Source organism: Vulpes lagopus, chromosome 6, assembly GCF_018345385.1.
Source record: "Vulpes lagopus strain Blue_001 chromosome 6, ASM1834538v1, whole genome shotgun sequence".
Classification (NCBI taxonomy): Eukaryota; Metazoa; Chordata; class Mammalia; order Carnivora; family Canidae; genus Vulpes; species Vulpes lagopus.
Genome location: NC_054829.1, coordinates 96,089,229 through 96,111,647, shown reverse-complemented (window position 1 = coordinate 96,111,647; position 22,419 = coordinate 96,089,229). Strand labels below are relative to the sequence as shown.

The window sequence follows — 22,419 nt, the reverse complement described above, 5'->3', positions numbered from 1 at the left end:
CTTGAAGGAAAAAAAATAAAAAATATTTTAAGAAACAATGGCTGAAAATTTCCTAACTTTGATAAGAGCTAAAACCCTACATATCTATGAAGCTCAACATGCCTGCAGCACAGAAGACATTAAGGAAATTATGCCAAGACATATTGTAACCAAACTGACTAGAATGGTTAAAAAAAATTCTTAAAAGCAACCAGAGAAAAAGGATACATAGCATTGAGGAACAAAGTTAAAAATGACAGCATATTGCTTGTTGGAAGTCAAAAGACAGCAGTGCACCTTTTTTAAGTATTGAAAGAAAACACTTGTCAAGCTATAATTCTATGGCAGGCTAAAATATCTTGAAAAATGAGAATAAAACTGAAGACTTTTATATATATATAAAATTCATATATATATATATAAATTCATATATATGTATATATATATGCTGAAATATTCATCCCTCAAAGACCTGAAGTATAAGAAATGTGAAAGGAAGTCTTCCAAGCAGAGGAAAATGTTACCAGGTGAAATCTGGATATATATAAATTTATACAGAATATCAAAGATGATAACTATGTGAGTAAATGTTAAATCTTATGTTGGATTTTTCATATTATTGAAAGCGGAATGTCTTACATGTTTTTGATTTCCTGATAATTTACTTTCACAAAAGGTAGAGGATGCTAAGGGAGGAACTCATATCTTAGCTTAATTTTGACTAAATAAGGAGAACTAATGAAATAGAACGGAAGAATCTTGTGCAAACAGTGGTCATGTTATTTTACAGTTTAAAATTATCAAGAAGAGATTCTGGACATTGTTAGATTTGTACCAGGAATTTAGATATTCCCTATTTCAAAATGATCAGCAGAAACAAGAAATGTTTTTAAGATCAGAGACTCTAAGAGTTCACTAACCTAGAAGAGTTGACAGGAAGATAATCTCATGAATAAAATTCTGACAATGCAGTTTGGCTACACATGAAACTTTGTAGAGAACATTTTAAAAAGAACATTGTAATCTATGCATGTAAATTTATTTATTCTTTCTCCTAAAGAATTTGAGAAAGTTGAATGTACATATGGAAAAATAAAAGTAGCTAACAATAAGGGTAAAAAATATAGATAGAATAGATATATTATTGGTAGAATAGAAGTTAAATGTTGGGGAAGTTTGAATATAGTTGCCAAATTATGAAAGGACATGTACAAAACAGTGAAAACATGGTATCTATTCTATAGTAGTAACTCAGGAAATTATAATTGGATACATGAATATGAGAGAGGGGCATAGAACTATACTCCAGGAAGTTTAAAGAGAAGGACAATTTAGTGTAAAAAATACTACAGAAAATTAAAACTAGCTTGTAGAAATTTGGCTTGGCAAAACAAAATGTAGCAAAAAGGAACTCTGTACGAGTGGAGTAGATGATATGGGGGATAATAGAGTCACTGAAATGCTGAATTGGATTGGACAATTGGATTTGTCCTTCCTAACAGAGAAAATTATTTTCAACCCAGAAAGGGTAGAATACATATGGTTTATAGGAAATTGAATCCTAAGATTTTTATGGTGGTAATGTAAGAATATTCTGGTGCTTTAAAACACTTTTTTTATAAATGAAATGAAGTTAAATTTAGATGTCATTTTTGCACAGGGTGCTAATCTTCTCTGTGTTCTTCCAGTTTTAGTATATGTGCTGCCAAAGTTATCATTCCTAGTTCTTTAAATTAGTTAAAAACTTAAGATGTAGCTGAAATAGATCTCATTGTAATGAAAGAACAGCTGTAAATCATTATCTGTAATCTCAAGAGTTGCTTAAGATTTGTAGGCATAAAAGAAAAATTGAATAAAGGTTTTTCTTATTTAAGCAAAATTAAAATTTTGCAAAGTGAGATTTTTATGAATTCTTACAAAATTTTATTTACATATATGTTCTAATATGGTAAAAAATGTATAACATTAAATTTACCATCTTAACCAGGTTTCAGTGCTGATATATTTGAAGTGCATCATGAACAATAGCAATTTTTAGAATATTTTTGTTGTATTTTGTTTCAAATGTACTAGAAGTTCATTATTCTAAGTAACCTGACATTTAGATTCAAGAGAATTATTAGAATTATAACTTGCAAGCAATTTTTACAAAACCCTCATTATAATCTTTGTTCTCTACTGAAGATAATGAGGCAGTATGCTTAGTGATTATAAGGATGATCTCTGGTGTCAGAGTATTTGAGTATATTTTCTTGCTCTGTCACTGAACTTATTTAGACTCTATGCTTTGGTAAGATGGAGGTCATCATAGGTTATACCTCAAAGCATTATTGTGAATGCTAAATGAATCAATATATTTAAATACTTTAAATAGCTTCTGGCACATAGTACAAACTTAATAACTTTTGTTATTATTATTGACAATTGAAAACTATCCATAGGTTTAATCCAGACTCTTAGTTTATGTAAAATTTAACAAACTATAATCAAGAGTAAAAGATATACCCTAAGTACATCTTAGTTTTAAAAATCCAGTCATAAACTGTGTTGAACTGCAGTATTAACCCATTAATATTTAATGTGATTACTGATACATTTGTGTGTGTAGAAACCAGATTGTTTCATATATTCTATTGGCTTGCTTGTTTTAGCATTTTTTTCTTACCTCACCTTCTTTTATGAATTAGTCAAATATTTTATATTACTCTATTTCATCTATTTCTATAACATTTTTAGTTGTATATTGTTTTATAGCCTTTTAGTGGTGGTCACCAAATTTACAATTTGTATCCTTTACTTTTTGCAGTTTAATAAAAGGATTACTTTTACCACTTTCTTGATAATGCTAACTTAAAACATTTTAGCTCCATTTTGCTACCTCCTATTTTATTCATTATTATCATACATTTTATGTATACTTTAAACCCTTTGAATATTATTGTTTTGTACAGTCAGTATTTATTCATATTTACCAAAACATTTACTTTCTCTTTTATGCTTTGTTTCTTTCTGCATTTCTGTGTTTCTGTATCAATCATTTTTCTTCTGCCTGAAAAAGCCCCTCTAGTGCTTCTCTTGGTTAAGGTCTGTTGATGATGAATTATTGTAGTTTTGTCTGAAAATGTCTTTATTTTGTCATTTTTAATTTGGGGGGTTGGGTTTTTATGTTGGTAGTTATTTTCTTTCAGTACTTTAAAGATGTTATTCTATTGTTTTAAGCCTTCTGTCATTTCTACTGAGAAGTACATTGTCAAGTTTGTTTCTTCTTTGAAAGCAAATGTCTTTTTTTTGGGGGGGGGTCTATTCAATGTGTCAGAAGTGTGGTTCTCTTTATACTTATTTGTCTGAGGTTTGCAGTTGGGTCTTTCATAATTTTAAATAATTTTTACTATTATATCTTCATAAATTTCTTCTGTCACATTCTTTCTGCATATCTTTTGGAGACTCTAAGAAATAGATATGTTACACCTATTTACTATGCCTCAACCATCTCTTATAGTCCCTAAGTATCATGTTTTCTTTTTCTTTCTTTAATTTATTTTATTTTTTTATTGTGCTTCAGTTTAGATATCTTCTTCGGGCATATCTTTCAATTAACTAATCTTTTAATTTTTTTTTTAACTCTGTTTCAAATCCTATTACACTGATCTATTTTTTAATTTCAGATATTCTATTTTTCAGTTCTAGAATGAATTCTATTTAAATATTTACAAAGATTTTACTTCTCAGGAGAAATTCTCCATGTTTTTAGCTCTTCTTTTTCATTATTTTCTTGTTTTCTTGAACACATTAATTATACTAATTTTAAAGTTCTGTGTATTAATTCCAGTACCTACATCACCTATTAGTCTGTTGTTATTTTCTGTTATTTTTTTTCTCTTGAGGTTTGATCATGCATGTCTATCTTTTGGCATGCCCTCTAATTTTTAATGAAATGCCATATGTTGCATGTAACTTTAAATGGTGTTATGTTTGACTAGAGAGATTTTATACTTTCCTTTGCATGGCAGATGGAAATCTGAGATTACCTTAATCCAGTCATTATTATAGTGATTGTATTTTTTCTAGGGCTTAGTTTACCTCTGGTTTGTTAATTTTCTTAAGTAGTTCTCTAGAGATTTTAGCTATAAGCCTGATGTGGTCAAGACCTCTGTCTGTCAAGTTCTGAACTTCAGTCTTTAATACATTTGTGTTTTGGCTTAGATTTTTAGCATCACCCCATCCCTTATCCAATGGCAAAAAGGTTCCTAGGGAAAATTATGTGTTTTTGAGGCTCCTCAAACCTGAAATTTTGCCATTCTGGCTTAATAAGACCACAGTAAGCTTTTTCTCAGCTCTTTAACAGCAGCCTCACCAGGTCAAAACTCAAATTCTTTCTTTGTTGCCTGTTAGGAGTAAATGCCACCAGGGAGAAAGCACCTACAAAATGATAGCTTATCTTTCAGAAGTTCTACCCTATTTAGAATCTTAGCCTCTTTTGTCTATGCTGACAACTCAAAGTTAGAGGCATCCACAACTCTATGAGGCCTTTAAAAATAGGATTTTATTATATTTTATCTGTATTTAAATTATTTTTGGTAAAAATATGGTTTTCTGCAAACTTACTGCCTCTAAAATCTACGTCATCCAATGACTGATTTGTTTTCTGAACTTCTACCCATAGACAGTAAAAATTATAAAATGTGGGTGCCTGGGTGGCTCAGTCAGTTAAGTGTCTGCCTTCAGCACAGATCATGATCTCAGGGTCCTGGGTTTGAGCCCTTTATGAAGCTCTACATCAGGCATCTGGCTCCCTGCTCAGTGGGGAGTCTGTTTCTTCCTCTCTTCCTGTCCCTTCCTCTCACTTGTACTTTCACTCTCTCTCACCGTCTCTCTCTCAAATAAAATCTTTTAAAAAATTTTAAGATGCTTTCAAGAACTTCTTTATTTTATAATTTCTAGTACCACATACCTGATAATAAAATTATTATAAAAGTGAATTATTTTTTCATCATCAATAAATATAAAATCACACAAAATAATAATGTTCAGATACTCTATATTTGAAGGTTTTCACAAATTGTGACTGGATTTCTGTTTTTTAAAGTGGTAAAATCAGTTTTCCTTTGGGTGACTAAATAGGATTAGTATTAGGAAAAGTGTGGAGAAGCACTAGTTCAGCATTTAGGGTAGAGAGGCATATAGTTTCAAAGATACACCATGTGAGGGATGGAGTTTTTAGTAGATTACTATTCCTCATAATGTGAACAAAGAAAGAGATATCTAATTATTCTACTTGGTATCAAATTCTAAATGACTAAATATGCATACCAAATTCTGGAATAAAAACAGTGAAGTGTGTAAAAATGGGAAAATAAATTCTCTTTTGTATACGCAAAGAATGTTACTACTGGTTATACAGTTTAAAATATTAAGTGAATGCAAGTGACTAAATTGTATGATGAATCAGAAGCATAATATCACAAGGATTAATTAATTGCTAATTACATTTTTAGATTACCAGCTTCATGTAGCCTATTAATTTACATTCTCAATGCATGTAATAATTTACAATATTCAAGAGAGTGTGGATCATTTTGTTTAGAAAATTTATTAATGTAGGATTTCTACATAATAAATTTAAGTAGTTACTGTTAATATATTTTTATGTTATGTATTAATAATTTAGTACTAACAAATAATACTATATGATTGGCTAAATATCATATATATTATTTATATATGTGTTACGAAGCAACACAAATTGATGTCTAAATTTGACATTACAGTATGGTAATAACTCACTCTTAATGTGTTTATTTTTTTATTTTTAAAATTTTTATTTATTTATTTATTCATGAGAGACAAAGAGAGAGAGAGAGGCAGAGACACAGGGAGAGGGAGAAATAGGCTCCATGCAGGGAGCCCAATGCGGGACTTGATTCCAGGACCCCAGGATCACGCCCTGCGCCAAAGGCAGGTGCTAAACCACTGAGTCACCCAGGGATCCCCTCTTAATGTGTTTAAATAATGTATGTAGATCCATCCTATTTCCAGAGTTTTTATAATCAACTCTTTTTAAATTTTAGTATCTCATTGACTTTAAGTCTTTTACTTTTATATCCCACTTAAAATTTATAATAAATACGTCTATCTCCAATGATAGAACAACCTTGATATACTTTCTTGCAAATTTATTATTTTTTGTGCCACTTGAATTGATAATTAGGAATGATACATACTTTTTATCCCTTCTTTCAACATGATTTTTGGAATTCACAGGTTGGAATTTCTGATGAACTACCTGACTTGACTAACTACTATGCTGCTTTCTTGTCAAGAACACAAAAATCTACTAAACTGTCAGATATGGTAAGAAGACTCCTCTATAACCAAACTTATTTGTAATCTAGGAATCATGGAAATGACTGTATAACATGAACAGTATATTAGGATCTGAGAGAGATACCTGGTAGGCTGTTGTAACATCTTTGGCTAGCATGTACTTCCTTATTTTTAAAGTTGAACAAAATTCTTGAAGGCTAAGCAGAAGTCTAGCATTGCTCTGGGAGAGACTATTACATGGAACATCTCCTTTCGGGCCAGAGAACATCTGTTTTTAGGATATTTAGGAAAATATAATCATGTTGTGTATGAAGTAGAAGGTTTACTTTAGGTTCAGCTCAGTTTATTTATCAGTGTAAATTTTTTCTTTTCAGTTTAAATCCATCTTGTACCTAAGACTCTTCAGTGCCCTGTTTTAATCCATGCTAATTTGTATTTTAAACTGTTGATATGAATTTTTCTAACTAAATTTCCATTTTATAAATACCTTCTATTGAATAAGTTGAAATAAGTAAAGCAGATGAAGTTTAAAAATGAGTACTTGACTGTTTCATTCAGAATAAATTTACTAAAAGATCAATTTGAAATTTGCAGTTAAAAAGTTAGCCTTCCATGTGTAGGTATTGTTAAAATGAATTTTTATAGAAATTGGGCTGTCATTATATTATTAATAACAAATTATCAAAACAAGCTCATCAACCAGGTTTTAAAGTTTAGCCATCAACTTGAGAAGTAGCATTGCTTGCTGAAATAAAATTTTAGTAGGTGCACAATGCCAAGAGTTGAATAATAGTGTTTTTAGTGGTGAGGTAACTGATAGAAAATTAGGAAGAACTAGTTTAAAGAAAGGACAAATGCAAGCTAGTTAAATTGATATCTGGGAATGTCTAAGATGTGAAAGAAATTAATTTGATGAGAGCTATCAGAAATGCTATCAGACATTAGCATCAGGTTTTATGATTTTTTTTTTTTTTGTCGCTGTAAGTTCAAAGAGAGTCTAAAATCATCCAGCAGTGTTCTTGACACGGGAGAGTCTCATACTTGTTAAATAAATGTGGTTTTTAAAAATGTTTTAATAGATCATTTCTTTATCTTGAGAAATTTTATGGTTGTGTTGTGTTTCTCAAGTGAGTCATTGTACACATTAGGATCCACTGTGGAGAATGTCAGAAGTCATTTATTACTAGTACAGAGTTTTTAAGCATAAGAATATTTAGTGAATTCATAGTTATTTCTCTTATAATATTATAGCTACTAGGAAAAAATGCAAATCTATGAAGGTACCCATAAAGAATGCATATGCATTTGCTAAATGTGTTTGTAGTGAAACAAGTTGGTGATGAGCCCTAAAGAAGATGAGTTATTCTATCAGTTGCTTTTACTTAATTTAAATTTTTCTCTTTTAACTTGGATATGGAAACTCCTTTTTTAAGTATTGCTGTTTTTTGACATGAAATACTTGCAATTGAAAGTATTGGGCGGTACCTTGCTTACCCAAGAAGCAAAATAGTTTAATCACACAGAACACTTCAATTTTGGAAACTCTTCTGCAAATATCATGCCCTTAAAACATATTGAGTATATATCTCATAAAAAATCCAAATTATTGATCTCAGGTCAAAATTGATCTCAAACTTATGAAATAATGGAATTAATTTTAAAATTTTTACTTAAAATATTAGAAAATTTACCTTCTACATATTTAAAATTTACATGTATAGATATGCTATAATTTTAAAGAGTATATAGTTTGATTTTCAACATTTTTATAAGTTTCATGTAAAAATATTTAAAAACTCAGGCTTCTGGTTTCATATGAAAGACATATACATATATCTCTCTTTCTTTTACATGGTCCCAATGAAATAGGTTTTTTTTTTTAAAACTACAACATAGTATTATTTTAATATAAAAAGACAAACCAATTGAAAATATGATAAATGGAAGCTAGAAACAAGCCAAACATCTGTTTATTAGGCATTCCAGAAACAGAATGATAAGATAGTAGTTAGGAGTATTTGATATAAAAAACAGTAAGTTATCCTGAACTGAATAAAAACAAAAATCTTCAATTAGAAGAACTCAACAAAATACCAAGGAACTTGAATTTTAAAAGACATACATCCCTTTTATATTGTTTTGCATTTTCAGAAAACTAGAATTAAAATACCCTTGAAGCTTCCACAGAGAAAAGTAACTAGGTCACCTACAGAGGGATGAGAAGCATAATGATATCAAACACTTTCCCAGCAGCATTAGTAACATTTCAGAGCTAGGAGATAATGAAATAATACTTTCTTGAATTTCCAAGAGGAGATAAATACGAATATAAAATTCTGCCTTTATCCAATGTAAATGAATCAAGAAAATAATTTTCTGGCATGGGACAGCTCAGAAAGTTAGTACTTTTACATTTCCATGTATAAGGATGCTCCAGCAAAATATAAAAAGGGAAATGAGAGAATGGTGATATACCCCTAGAATAAACATTTCCTGGGTAGAGTAAAATAAAAACAAATTAATAAAGAAGGCATTTTTAGCTAATTTGTGGGTCATTCTTGAAGAATCGTGAATTTGGTGACAGAATTTCATTTACTTCTCTATGTGTTTGGCCATACTAGTTGGTTTGATAGGAAATAACTATGATATTCAAATTTTTGTTTTAATACTGAGTGGTTTTAGATCAATCTATACGAAGTATGGAGGACCTAGTTATAATATAGAAATATAAATATTAGAAAACTTAGTATCAGTAGGACAATAAAAACAAGAAGTGAAAGATTGGGAAACTGTAAAATGTGCCAGATTTCTTCTTATAGTACTCAGAGTCAAGAGTTGTCAAAAATTGACAAATTGCAGTATAAGTCCTTATATTAAACTTGTAATGGTTAAATACAAAAAAAAAAAAAAAAAGAAAAGAAAAACCCAAAAAACCTCTAAGTAATAACTCAGTTACTGTTAAAATAAATTATTTCTGGGAATGGAACTAGAGAGAGGTCAAGGAAGACAATTTTACTGTTCATTTTAGAATTCTAATTTGATATCTATTTATGCTGTGAATATATTATTTTAAAATAAAATAGTACTCATGAGTTAATGATGAATATATATTTGGAATGGCATGATCTACTGGCAACTGAACTGACCCATTCTTTGCAAACATCAAAATTATAGATAAATTAGAAATAAATATATTCATGAGTTCTTCCAGAATTAGGAAGAAATAAGGAGTACAAAGGCTAAAAGCTAAATTAAGGGGGGCCAGAGAGTGACAAGTAGATCACTAAAGTTCACTTTTACCATGAGAACCTTTGCCAAACCAGATGACATTGAATTTTAATTTTTAAAGCTTCCAAGGCCTCTAGGGAATGAAATAAAGCTTAAAACTCTCTCACAGTGGGTAGTCTCAAAGAAAATTCATTAATACAGTAAAATCTCCAGAGGGCAAGCTGTGCAGGTTAACAGTGGTATAAATCTTCTTTTCCTACCCATTAGAGGATTGGAGAGAAGTTAGTGGTATTGGACACTTTGATTTTGAGTGAATATTAGGGGAATCACCCCTGAGAATCTGTTACATTTTATATTCACGTAATGATGTGAATTGTTAAAAAACAAAACATCTCTCACAGATATTAATGAAATTAATTTTATTAATAAAAATAAGAGCTAGTGCTTATATAGTGTTTATTCTGTACCAGGCATCATGCCAAATGATACTCATTTGAGTACTATAATTATGGAGATTTTTAAAAATGAGGGAACTAGGGAATTCCTAGTGTCTCAATCAGTTAAGCTGCTAACTCTTGCTTTTGGCTGGGGTCATGATCTTAGGGTCCTAGGATGGAGCCCCATGACAGGCTCTGCACTCAGTGGGAAGTCTGCTTGAGGATTATCCCTCCCCCTTACCCTCTGCCCTTTCCCCCACTTGTGCACATGCTCTATCTCTCTCTCTCTCAAATAAATAAATAAATCTTAAAAAAATGAGGAAACTGAGGCTCAGAATTTAAAGTTTAAATGACAGAGTCAGAATTCAAACTGAAGCAATCGAGTAATAGAGTTTACTTTCTTGTTTTGTGCTCTTCTCCTCTGGCTTGAAGAATTAGGCTTATGAAAAATAAATATGACAGTATAATAAGTGATTTTTATGACTTAAAACAAGAGATAGGTAACTGTGAGGATCTCAGACATTGTAAAGAACAGAACTTTTCTTAAAATGCAATTTCTGTTTAGCAGAGCCTGATAGAAGATTCAGTATTACAAGCAATATTGAAGTTAATAACTTTCCTATAGTTATTGAGAGACTCAAAATTAATGACTATCAATTTAGTGGGAGAGTTGGAAGAATTTAATATACTTAGGTCACTTCATGGCTCAGAAAGGAGCATCATTTGCCTAATGACAGTTGGCATCAAAAAAAATCACAAAAAATTTGAGCAACATTTTCTAAAAATTAAAAAATGACTTGAATTTATTAGGCTTATTTCGTGAATAGTTTGCACTACAACATTTATTACTTGATAAACAGGCTTATAATACAGAAAGTTGAGAATGAAAGGAATTTAAAAATAAATTTTGATTTATATATTTATTTATATTTTAATTTATATTAATTTGAGTTGTTAAATATTTTGAATATCATCCCTGAATAGGTTAAAGTTTAAGAACAAAAGCTTTGTAATCAGAGAAATATTGATTTTTGTCATCAAGTTTTTATTTAAATTCCAGCTAGTTAACATACAATAATAGTACAATAGTTTTCATACAGTAGTACAATATTAGTTTCAGGTATAGAATTTAGTGATTCAGTACTTACCTACAATCTGCATCACCTGTTAAACCTGTTTCCTCACTCCCACCTCCCCTCCAGTAAGCATCAGTTTGTTCTCTAGAATTAAGAGTCTATTTCTTGGTTTGCCTCTCTTTCTTTTCCTCCTATGTTCATTTGATTTGTTTCTTAAATTCCATGTATGAGCAAGATCATAGGGTATTTGTCTTTCCCTGACTGACATATTTCACTTAACATAATACTCTCTAGCTCCATCCATGTTGTTGAAAATGGCAAGATTTCATTCTTTTCAATGACTGAGTAATATTCTATAGTGTGTGTGTGTGTGTGTGTGTGTGTATTTCATATCTTCTTTATCCATTCATCAGTTGATGTACATTTGGGCCCTTTCCATATTTTAGCTATTGTTGATATTGCTGCTATAAACAATGGGTGCCTGTATCCCTTGGAACTAGTATTTTTGTAACCTTACCTAGTAGTGCGATTGCTAGATAATAGGGTAGTTCTAATTTTAACTTTTTGAGGAAACTCCATACTGTTTTCCAGAGTTCACCAGTTTGCCCTCCCCTAACAGTGTAAGAGGGTTCCCCTTTATCCACATCCTCACCAACACCTGTTTCTTGTATTGTTGATTTTAGCCATTCTCATTGTAGTTTTGATTTGTAGAGAAAGGGTTTTTTATTTTATTTTTTTTAATTTTTTATTTATTTATGATAGTCACAGAGAGAGAGAGAGGCAGAGACACAGGCGGAGGGAGAAGCAGGCTCCATGCACTGGGAGCCTGATGTGGGATTCGATCCCGGGTCTCCAGGATCGCGCCCTGGGCCAAAGGCAGGCGCCAAACCGCTGCGCCACCCAGGGATCCCGAGAAAGGGTTTTTTGATTTCTACTCCACCTCCTAGATGCCTGAGCTTAGGCAACTTCTTTAAGTCTGTTACTTTTTTCTTTTTCTTTTTCTTTTTCTTTTTTTTCCTTTCCTTTTCTTTTTTCTTTTTCTTTTTCTTTTCTTTTCCTTCTCTTCTTTCCTTTTCTTTTAAAACAGATTTTATTCATTTATTAGAGAGAGAAAGAGCGTGCACAAATGGAGAATTAGCAGGCAGAGGCAGAGGGAGAAGCAGGCTCCCCATTGAGCAGGGAACCTGATTGGGACTTGATCCTAGGACTCTGGGATCATGACCTGAGCCAAAGGCAGATGCTCAATCAGCTAAGCCACTCAGGTGCCCCTAAATCTCAATTTCCTCAGATATTAAAGAAGGATGGTAAATTAAATAGGGATAACATAATAGGGTCATAGTAATAGATAAATATATTATTGCTTTGAACACTTATTTATTTTGTGAGTAAGCTATGAGTAAGTTAGCTATAAAAATTGTAAATGGCAGGGTTATGGTTCAAAGCTAAGTCAATTCCATTCCAAAGCCTATACTCTTTTTTTATCATTCCATAATATTAATGAAAAGCATAAATTGAAATATGGTAATGTCATTTTCTTTTTAACATCTTTTTAAAGTGACATTTACCTTCTTCAACCAGAGAGACCCTCTGTCTTCCATGGTATTGCTATGTCAGAAATGCAGAGACAGAATAAATGTTCAGATTTTGACTTGGGAAACATTTCTTGAAGCTCATTTCAGAGATGATAATTGTGGAGTCCATAGCTTTATAATAGAGCTTTTAAAGAGTGAAAGTGTCTTCTAATTTCCACTTTCCTTTAATATTCTAGAAGTAGAGGTTGGCTAAGAGATCCAACTTCTCTGTTAATTAGCTATTTCTGAATGATAAACTCAAAAATCTCAGCAGCATCAAACAAAATCCATTTATTAAACTGCAGGATTGCAGTTTAGCTAGAGAAATTTACCCCAGGGTGCAGGTTTGCTTGGGAAAATCTGTCTTATGCTTGACTGAGGTGGCTCTTGGGACCAGCAGGATAACTGGGGCATATTCTCCCTTATGCTGCCATTTGACTGAGGTGGCTCTTGGGACCAGCAGGATAACTGGGGCATATTCTCCTCATGGTGATAGCTGAAATACAAGAATCTTACTAGAGGAAAGAGAATAGGAAAATTACAGAACAAGGGAATTTTACTGCTACACTGAAAGAAAGAGCCTCTCCTGTACTGGAAGGATATATAAGGATAAAGAAAGATGGGAGCAAGGGAGTTGATATTTGAGTGTGAAACTTGCATCATGCTCTCCCACATTGTGGGTGAACTCTGGTAAGATTGGTCGTTGGGTAGTAATGGTGGATAAATGGAGACTGAAGTTAAGAAATCCCAGAAGTGATAAAGTATGAATTCCACTTAATGCTTGAGAGCCTGGATGGGTGCTAGAGTAATACTATCCTTCCCCCATACTGGTGGCTACTGCAAATAGAAAGTTAAAATGGTTGGGGTACCTGGGTGGCTCAGTTGGTTAAGCATCTGCCTTCACCAGGTCATGATCTTGGGATCCTGGGGTGGAGTCTATATCAGGCTCCTTGCTCAGCAGGGGGAAAAAAAAAAAAAAAAGAAAGTCCTCAGTCAGGGTCTAGTCAGAAATAGATAATACAAGTAATTGTATATATTGGAGAACTGAAAAGGCAAAAAGAAACACTAAAGTATCTTAGAAATAGTAACAGAGGCAATCAGTGCCACCATTTTTAGGCCTTGGGGAGCAAGAGGAATAGGTGAAATTATTATAACTTGAAAACTTGGAGAGACCTGTTATTGCTGGGATTCAGCTTTCTGAAGAGGCGGTATAGCTCAGCTGGTGCTAGTGTCTCAGGAGCTCAAAAGTGAGATCAGATCCTTGGGACTTTGAAGATAGTAAAAATGTATTAGAAATGGATTTCATCTGAACTATTTCACAAGAATCAAAGTTATTCTGACTAAAAACTATATTACCCTCAATCTTTTTTAGAATTTCTCACTGGGATTTATATAGAAAATACTTTGATTTTTGCATAGTATTTAGAGTTTATTTTGTTGGTTGATTAGCTTGCTTATTGGTATTGTATCATTCATCTAACCATTGGTGAGGGAAGGTACATTAAAATGATTTTCTGGATATAAGCTTATTAATGCAAGTAAAGGAATTTATGCAAATGATTTCTGACACACAGGAAACTGAGTTGGTCTCAGTGCACTTAGATACTGCCTGTATTTCCATTACATTTTGAAGCCTCTCTAAATTTTCATGTAATCGTCTAACTTCATTAGTTCAGAAAATGTGTTTGATATGCAAGTAGCAAGAATAAGTGCTGCTGGATGCTATCTTCATCAAAGCAGAGAAAGAATAGTGAAGGCAACTCCTGATCCAGATGCTTTGGGATAAGCCAGATTCTAGTAGCCTATATTTTGATTGGGTGCAATTGCCTGTCAGTACCTATACAGATTGTGAGAAGAATGCTGTTCTATAGTTTTAGGTATTTTTGGTTGCCCTACATTAGTCTCAGAAGTAAGTAATAACTTCATGAAGAAATGATTTTATCTTTACTCTTTGGTTGTACTTTCATGTGTTTTGTAAATGAAATCTGTCCCAACTATGAAGGTGTCATGTTTATTTAAAATGAACAACAGCAAAATGACTCATATTCTGTATAATCTCTGAGGTTTAAATTTTGCTAAATTTGTGGCATCCATCCCAATCTGATTCCTATATTTTATATTGACCTGTCATTATTTTGTAGCTTATGTGGTATAATTTTGAAGGGATACAGAGTGACATAAGGAAAACTAAAGCAGGAGCATGTTGGAAAAATTGTAGCTACACAGATTCATTTGCTGCTATGGGAAAGAATTACTGCTTTCAAATTAAGAAGCAGATACATAGGAAGAAATACCTTCATTCACCAGTCTTTCTAATACCTTCTATTATAGCCTGTTGGCTGAATCCAACAGAGAGCCATTTAACAAAGCACAAATATGGTTTGAAGATTCCCATGCGTGGCCCTGGAACAATAAAAAGCTAAAAATCTGGTATATTTCACTCCCTTGACCACTTAGCATCCATATGCATCTTTTTACTCATATGTGAATTTCCACATGATATTCCAAACAACTCTTGTTTCTGCCTAATATCATACAACTATATTTTGTATAACAAAAGTTTTCTTACTCTTCAAAATGAGGAGATAAAAGTTTCCAACAGTGATTTTCTATCTCTGGCCAGTTCATTTGTTCAACAATTAAAATCCTATGTGATCTGAGTTCAGACTGGAATAAAAATTTGGTCATAGCCTATCTAAATATTTTGTTATCTAAATACTGTTATAAATTTTTTTCTTTTCCCTTTTTTAAAAAAAGATTTATTTGAGAGAGAGAGTGTGTGTGTATGCACATAGGTGAGTGAGAGGAAATGAAGAGGGGCAGAGAGGGAGAGAGAATCTACAGCAGACGCCCCACTGAGTGCAGAACCTGATACAGGCTTGCTCTCACAACTGTGAGGCCATGACCTGAGCTGAAATCAATAGTCTGTCTCTTAACTGACTGAGCCACCCAGGCACCCCACTTTGTTAACTTCTTATAAAACTTTTAGAAAATAAAAAGAAGGAAGATGAAAATAGTTAAAACACACACACACACACACACACACACACACACACAGGAAGAGAGAAGGAAATTTATCTGAATAGCTGCCGCAGCCCTTATTTCTTAACTAGTCCAAGGCTGTAGATGATATTTCTGACTTCCTTTTTCTGCACCGCCCCCCCCCCCCATGTTTCCTTTGCCCTCAATCAGGGTATCAGTTGTTCAGTGTTCTTTATGTAATGGAAGACTAAACCTGTGCCCTGATAAAGTGTTTCCTGCCTTCACTGTGTATCAGCAATTTAGATTTCACTTGTTAATTGTGACAAATCACTGCAGTCAATAGAGTAACCTCTACTTCGTTTCAGTAGCATCAGTCACCCCAAATGCTAGTTAAACACTCAAATTTCAGTTCTGTAGAATCAGAGCTGTATCTCTAAGTGGAAGCATTTCTCTCTTGGGAATCAAAATTTATAAATAAATAGAGCTCAAAGTTATGGAGACAGGAGGCAAACACTTTGTGTGTTATTGGTAAAATAATGAGAAGAGGTACTTGATGTATATTGCATATGAAGCACTATGTGTGCTTAAACTCTGTCGTCTCAAGGTCTTATCTTGCAACTGGCACCTTAATTGAGTTTTCAGCAAGCCCTTCTATTGTTCTTGTAGATTGACTGCTTTTAAGTGATGAGGGTATGTTAGACCTAGTGAATTTTGTGAGCACAAGCCTGATGCTACATTTCTTTTACTGTGAAATAAGTTCCTTGATCAGAATTAATGTCTAGAATATCGTAACAGTAAATAAGCCAAAGGAGGGCAGTACTGGTGATAGAATTATTGACAAGGAAGACAGATGAGGTCCTTTATTGTAATGACTTTTTTAAGGTTTTGAAGTCAAGGTTATGCTGTGTTCTTAAAAAAGAGTAAGTGTTCTTTTTCTTCCTATTCTCTCGAAGAGTTTATTTTTTGCAAGATTGATTTATTCTTCCTTAAATTTTGATAAGGATTCACTCTTAAAGACTTCTAGACATGTGATTTTACTTGTGGGAAGGGTTTAAAGAAAGAATTTGATTCCCTTATCTATTAAATGTGTATTTCTGATGATTTGGTGTCTGGGGTCTTGTTGACCTTGAAGAGACTGCACTTTAGGATTAACCAATTACTGGAGATAGTAAATGACTCTCCTATAAGTGTTCCTTTCTTAGGCAAACTAACCAATCCAGGGCTCACCATCAACCAACTCCTCTATGGGGTTCTTATACTAGGGGCCATTGTTTTCTGGCTTTAATCACCCCAAGAACAGGTACCAGACAAGGAACAGCCCACTGTGCTGCAAAGCCTGCTGAAATTATTCAAATTAGCCAATCCTAAACCTACATACCCTGTCTCGCTGTTACTTCCTGTGGAAATCACAGTAAAGGCTCTCATCCATATTTTCATCTTCCTGCCTCCCCACCAATCGTGGTGTTTCTCTGTGTGACCCTCTATGACATTGGGATCTGTGAGTATAACAGGCTTTTAGCAAACTTTGTCTTCTCATCTCTCAATCTGTCATATCATCTTGATGTACTAAAATAAAAATAAAACCAATTTTTATACACCTTAATAGATACTGGACTATTTATATTTTGTTTTTCTACTTTTGTCTACTTCTATTAATTTACCTTTTAGAGAAATATACCCATTTCTTCCAAACTGGCAAATATATTTGCTTAATCATAGTATTTCCATCCTTTTTTTTGTCTATAAGATTTATAGTGATGCCCCTTCCTTTCCTCCTGATATTGGTAATTTGTGTTTTCCTCCATCCCTCCCTCCCTCCCCTTCCTTTTTTTCTGTAATCAATCTTGCTAGAAGTTTACCATTATTTATAATCTGTTTTTAAAGAAAACTTTGACTTTGTTGATTTTTATCTGTTCTATATTTTCTATTTCATTGATTATAATTTTTCTTTGTAGTTTCTTTAGGTTGACTTGTTCTTTTTCTAGTGTCTTGAAATGGAAGCTTAATCAATTATTTTCAGTCTCTTTTTGATTATATGTATTTTTAAGACAATAAATTTCCTTCATATACTGCATTTTCAGTCTCCTTTTGATTATATGTATTTTTAAGACAATAAATTTCCTTCATTTACTGCTTAGCTGTATTCTGCACATTTTATATTATTTTTAATTTTGTCTTAAAGTATTATTTCATATTTTAAAAATTTGATGTATTTAGAAGAGTACTATTTAATTTTTATAAAATTGGCTTTCTAATTGTTATTCTTTCAAACTTGCTTCCATTATGAAACATAGAATATATTAAATTATTTCAATGTATTAAAAATGTAAAGGCTTTCTTTATTAATCAGTATATGATCAACTCTCTGTGTGTGTGTGTGTGTGCGTGTGTGTGTGTGAGGAATGACCCATCATACTTTGTGATATCTGTAGAGTTCTCCTGAATGCATTAAAATATTCTTAATAGTACATACTATTTTATCTGCAGGCTATCTCAATATCAGGAGATAGAATTTATTAGGAATTGCAGATTTAGCTTTATTTGAAACATCCTGATTATCCCCAACAAGTACTGTCAAGTGTCTTAAAATCTATTCATATTAACCAATATTTGAATTTTTGGTTTCAGTGGGAAACTTTTGACAGAAAAGATGGAGATTAGTAATATTTTGCTCAATTTCTTTTTTTAAAAAAGGTTTTATTTATTTATTCATGAGAGACACACACAGAGAGGCAGAGATATAGGCAGAGGAAGAAGCAGGCTCCACGCAAGGGAGCCCAATGTGGGACTCTATCCTGGGACACGGGGATCATGCCCTAAGGTGAAGACAGATGCTTAAGTGCTGAGCCACCCAGGCATCCCTTTTTCTCAATCTTCTAATGAGCCTTCTATGACTTTCAGTATTCAAGAATATCTTTTAAAAATCTTAATTTTACTTTGGGCCATTGTCACTCACACTTAAGACCATTTCTTTGAAGTTGGTTTTAATTTGTCTTAACTTTAAACAGATTGTCTAGTTTTTTAAAGGCAGATATTCTGTTTTCATTGTTGTCCTTCCTGGTTTTGTATCATACTAGGTACATACATACTAGGTTCTTAGCATATAGTTTGACATTAAAGGAAGAATATAAATCAGAAGATTCTCTTTTTTTCTTATAAGCAGTACTTACCTCAAAGGAAGAATAATATAATTATGAAATATTGAATGAGTCTAAAAGGAGATGAAATCCTTGTCAAATTGATATATTGTCTAAAAGAAATACTTGGCATTGCCTTCATAAAAGTTGATAAAAAAGTTGAGAAAATGGATTTCTTTTATTTTGTACCTTGCGGGTAGCCTCGCTGTGGTTTTTTTGTGCCTACATTTTCTGAAATCCAAGACTATGTGAGGTTATTTTTATTCTTTATTTCAGTATAGCTTGTGGATATGTCTTTACCTAAATATGGATATAATTTTTTCTTTATTTTTTAAGTTTAATTATTTAAAACATTTTTTAAGTAGGCTTCATGCCCAACATGGGGCTTGACTCACAACCCTTAGACCAAGAGTTTCACACATTAATGATTGAGCCAGACAACTGCCCCTGAATATACTTTTTAAATATTAAATTTATTTTACTTATTTTCAAATGCTGTCATGTATCTAAACTTTTCATCATTATGTTTTGATCTTTTCTTAGCTGGGTGAGATTGATGTGGGGAAACAAAGGCAAAAGAAAAGAAAATTAAATTTCCCTACAATTTACTGCCCATTGACAAGACATTGAGACAGGCAGAGTGAATTTCCTGGAGAAACTTAACTAACCTGATGTTAATACTTTTGTTAAGGACAAAAGGCAATCTTAGCTTAACATTATCGCAACCTTCAGGATCCTATTAGTCTCCTTTAACATATAAAAATTTCTTTGGGAACTTGTCTACTCCCCAAGATACATGTTGGCAATCATCCCCCAAGCATATGGCCCACTGATATACATCTGAAGGGTCTCATGACTAAGGTTTTATTAGATAGTAATAAATGACCTTTTCCTAACTATAGCTAGCTCCCTTGAGGTCGGGGAAACTTTGCTTCCAAATTCCTTAGACTTAAGCTCCCTAACCCTAACCCCCTCCCAACTTGAAAGTATATCATCAATCTTTCCTCACAACCCCAGTGCAGCTCTTTCTGCCCATGCTCCTGTCCTCGTTTTAATAAAAATGCTTTAATAAAAACACCTTTTGGTACTGAGGCTGTCTCAAGAATCTTTTATTTTTATTACCTTTTTAAAAAAATATTTTATTAAAGTATTCACAAGAGACATGCATACACAGAGAAGCAGAGACATAGGCAGAGAGAGAAGCAGGCTCCCTGCAAGGAACCCCATGTGGGACTCAATCCCGGACCCTGGGATCGTGCCCTGAGCTGAAGGCAGACATTCAAACTCTGAGCTACCCAGGCGTCCCTCAAGAATCCTTTTTGACTGTTCACTTGGAACCCCAGTATTTCCACATGAAGATAAGTCAAGCTTACATAAAAATAGAAAAATATGAAAGTCATTTATTATTTGTCAGTGTTCAGATTTTCTCAATTTGTTCTATTTTTCTCAATTTATTCTGTTTTATTTTCTTGGTAACCTATCTCATTTATAGGTTCTTTAAGTTAGTTCAGTGTCGTGATTCTTTTTCATAGTGGTGGTGAGCCCCTATTACAGTAGTTCTAATTGGGCTTCAGAAAATCATCAATTTAGTTGTGTTTGCCCTAAACATAATTTATAGGAATATATGATGAACATCAACTTAACTTGAGATAAGAATGTGCTCTCATATAGAGATTACTGTGAAAATAACTCTGTAGAGGGAGGTTTTCTTGCTTGTTGGTATCAAGTATTACATATATCCAGTTTAGATACATCATTTCAAAGAACTGATTATCTTTCACATGTAGAACTTATACTGTTCTAAATTTTGGAGATTTTATTTTTAATACCTGTTCTAAAAAATAATTGATTTGAGCTTCGATATTCTCAGGATTTGCAATGATAATTTTTTTTTGATTAAAATAAACACAAATCAGGAAGTAAACCTAAATGTTATATTATTGTAAATGTTAAGATTTGTATTCAAGTTGTCCATTTAAGTTTGCCCATGAAATCAAAAGTTGGATGCTAAACTGACTGAGCCCTCCAGGCACCCCATCTGGATTTTCTTTGACACTTAAATTGCTCAAATTCCCTTTAGGATGGAGGTTATTTTTAATATCATTGTAAAATATTTGTTGTGCTGTCAATATTCCTAGAACGTACATACTAATGTGAATTTATTTTGCTGAGAGATTTTGCTTCAAGCTTCATGATAAAGATATCCCTTTCTTCTTTAGAATTATATTTATTGGATCATTATTATAGCTAGATTTCTCCATTTATTTGCTAATGGAACCAGAATTATATGCCAACTGGTAAGGTCAGTGTTTCTTAGCCTTGGTGTAGAAAGCTTCTTAGAATCAGTTAGAGAACTGTAAAAAATGTCAGTGTCAAGTCCCCACCCCTAGATAGTGTGAATTGTGTGGAGTGGGTCCCAACTATCTATATTTTTTAAAGCTCTAGACATTGTTAAGACAAGTGCATGTTGAAAACTGAGTTATAATTTATACCAAATTTTACTCAGTGTTAGTTCTCCCTTACTTTCTAATTTTAAACCTTTACCTAGTTGTTCATTCATTTGTTTAGCATATATTCATTGAGGGTTTAGCATGAGCACTTCTAGATGTTAGGAACGTAGAGGTGGACAAGACAAACAAGATCTTTGCCTTCATGGAAATAATATTTTAATGTACAGGGGGAAAGGAGGCCAAAAGTAAAATAATTAAATAATTGTGACCTTTTTTTCTGTTGGTGTTATGCGTCAGGATGAAAATATACAGGGTTCTGTGAAAGAGCAATGATGGAAATATGGGGTAGGTTGATACTCCCAGAAGTTTTCTCTGATAACAGCATTGAGTTAAGATCTAAATGAGAAGCTAGTGGTGAGAAGGGGCTAAGGAAGATTGTTCCAGACAGAAGGAGCTTCTAGCATCAGAGCCCCAGGGAGAAAAAAATAACTTGACATATTTGAGGAACAGAAAGAAAATTAGATGGATGGTTTTCATATTAGAAAAATCATTTATTTGAATTGATATTCCTCCAAAGGTAATGTATCATTTGTGTCTGATTGATTTCAAGATTTTTTATTTTTGTCCTTAGTTTTCAGCAATTAGATTATGATGTGTCTGGGTATAGATTTATTTAGGTTTATCTTGTCTGAGGTTCTTGAATTTATGGGTTTATATCTTTCGTCAAATTTGAGAATTTTTAGCCATTCCATATATATAATATATATAATATATATATAATTCTTGCACTCTTCTCTCCTGAGTCTCTGACACAAATGTTAGACCTTTTGGTATTTTCACACAGATATGTGGCTCTGTTAATTCTTTAAAATCTATTTAAAAATCTACTTTATCTTTGTTGTTTTTATTTGGATAATTTCTGTTGATCTCTCTTTAAGTTGATTGATTCTTTTCCTTATCATCTCCATTTGGCCACTTAGCTCACCCAGTGAGATTTTAAAAATGTGTTAATTGTATTTTCCACTCTAAAATTGTCATTTAGTTTTTCTTTGTATACTCTATATTCTTACTAAGAGCTTTTAATTTTTCATTTGTTTTAAGAATATTATAAGTGCTTCTTGGTACTTTTGTATGATATCTTTTTTAAGATACTTGTCAGATAATTCCAGCATCATCTGTCTCATTTTGGGGATGTCATCTCTTGAATATTTTTTATTTGAGTTGAGATTTTCCTT

At 32.6% G+C, this 22,419-nt stretch overlaps 1 protein-coding gene and 1 pseudogene across 1 annotated transcript in view; one reads left to right on the top strand and one right to left on the bottom strand.

Annotated features, from left to right (window-relative positions):
- Nucleotides 1–22,419, top strand: part of STPG2 (sperm tail PG-rich repeat containing 2) — a 560,246-nt gene that overhangs the window by 166,916 nt on the left and 370,911 nt on the right. The window contains exon 10 of the mRNA XM_041757622.1: nt 6,241–6,330. Within this exon, the coding sequence (XP_041613556.1) occupies nt 6,241–6,330 (90 nt within the window). The remainder of the gene's footprint in view (nt 1–6,240; nt 6,331–22,419) is intronic.
- On the bottom strand, nt 1,598–1,697 carry LOC121494026 (annotated as a pseudogene).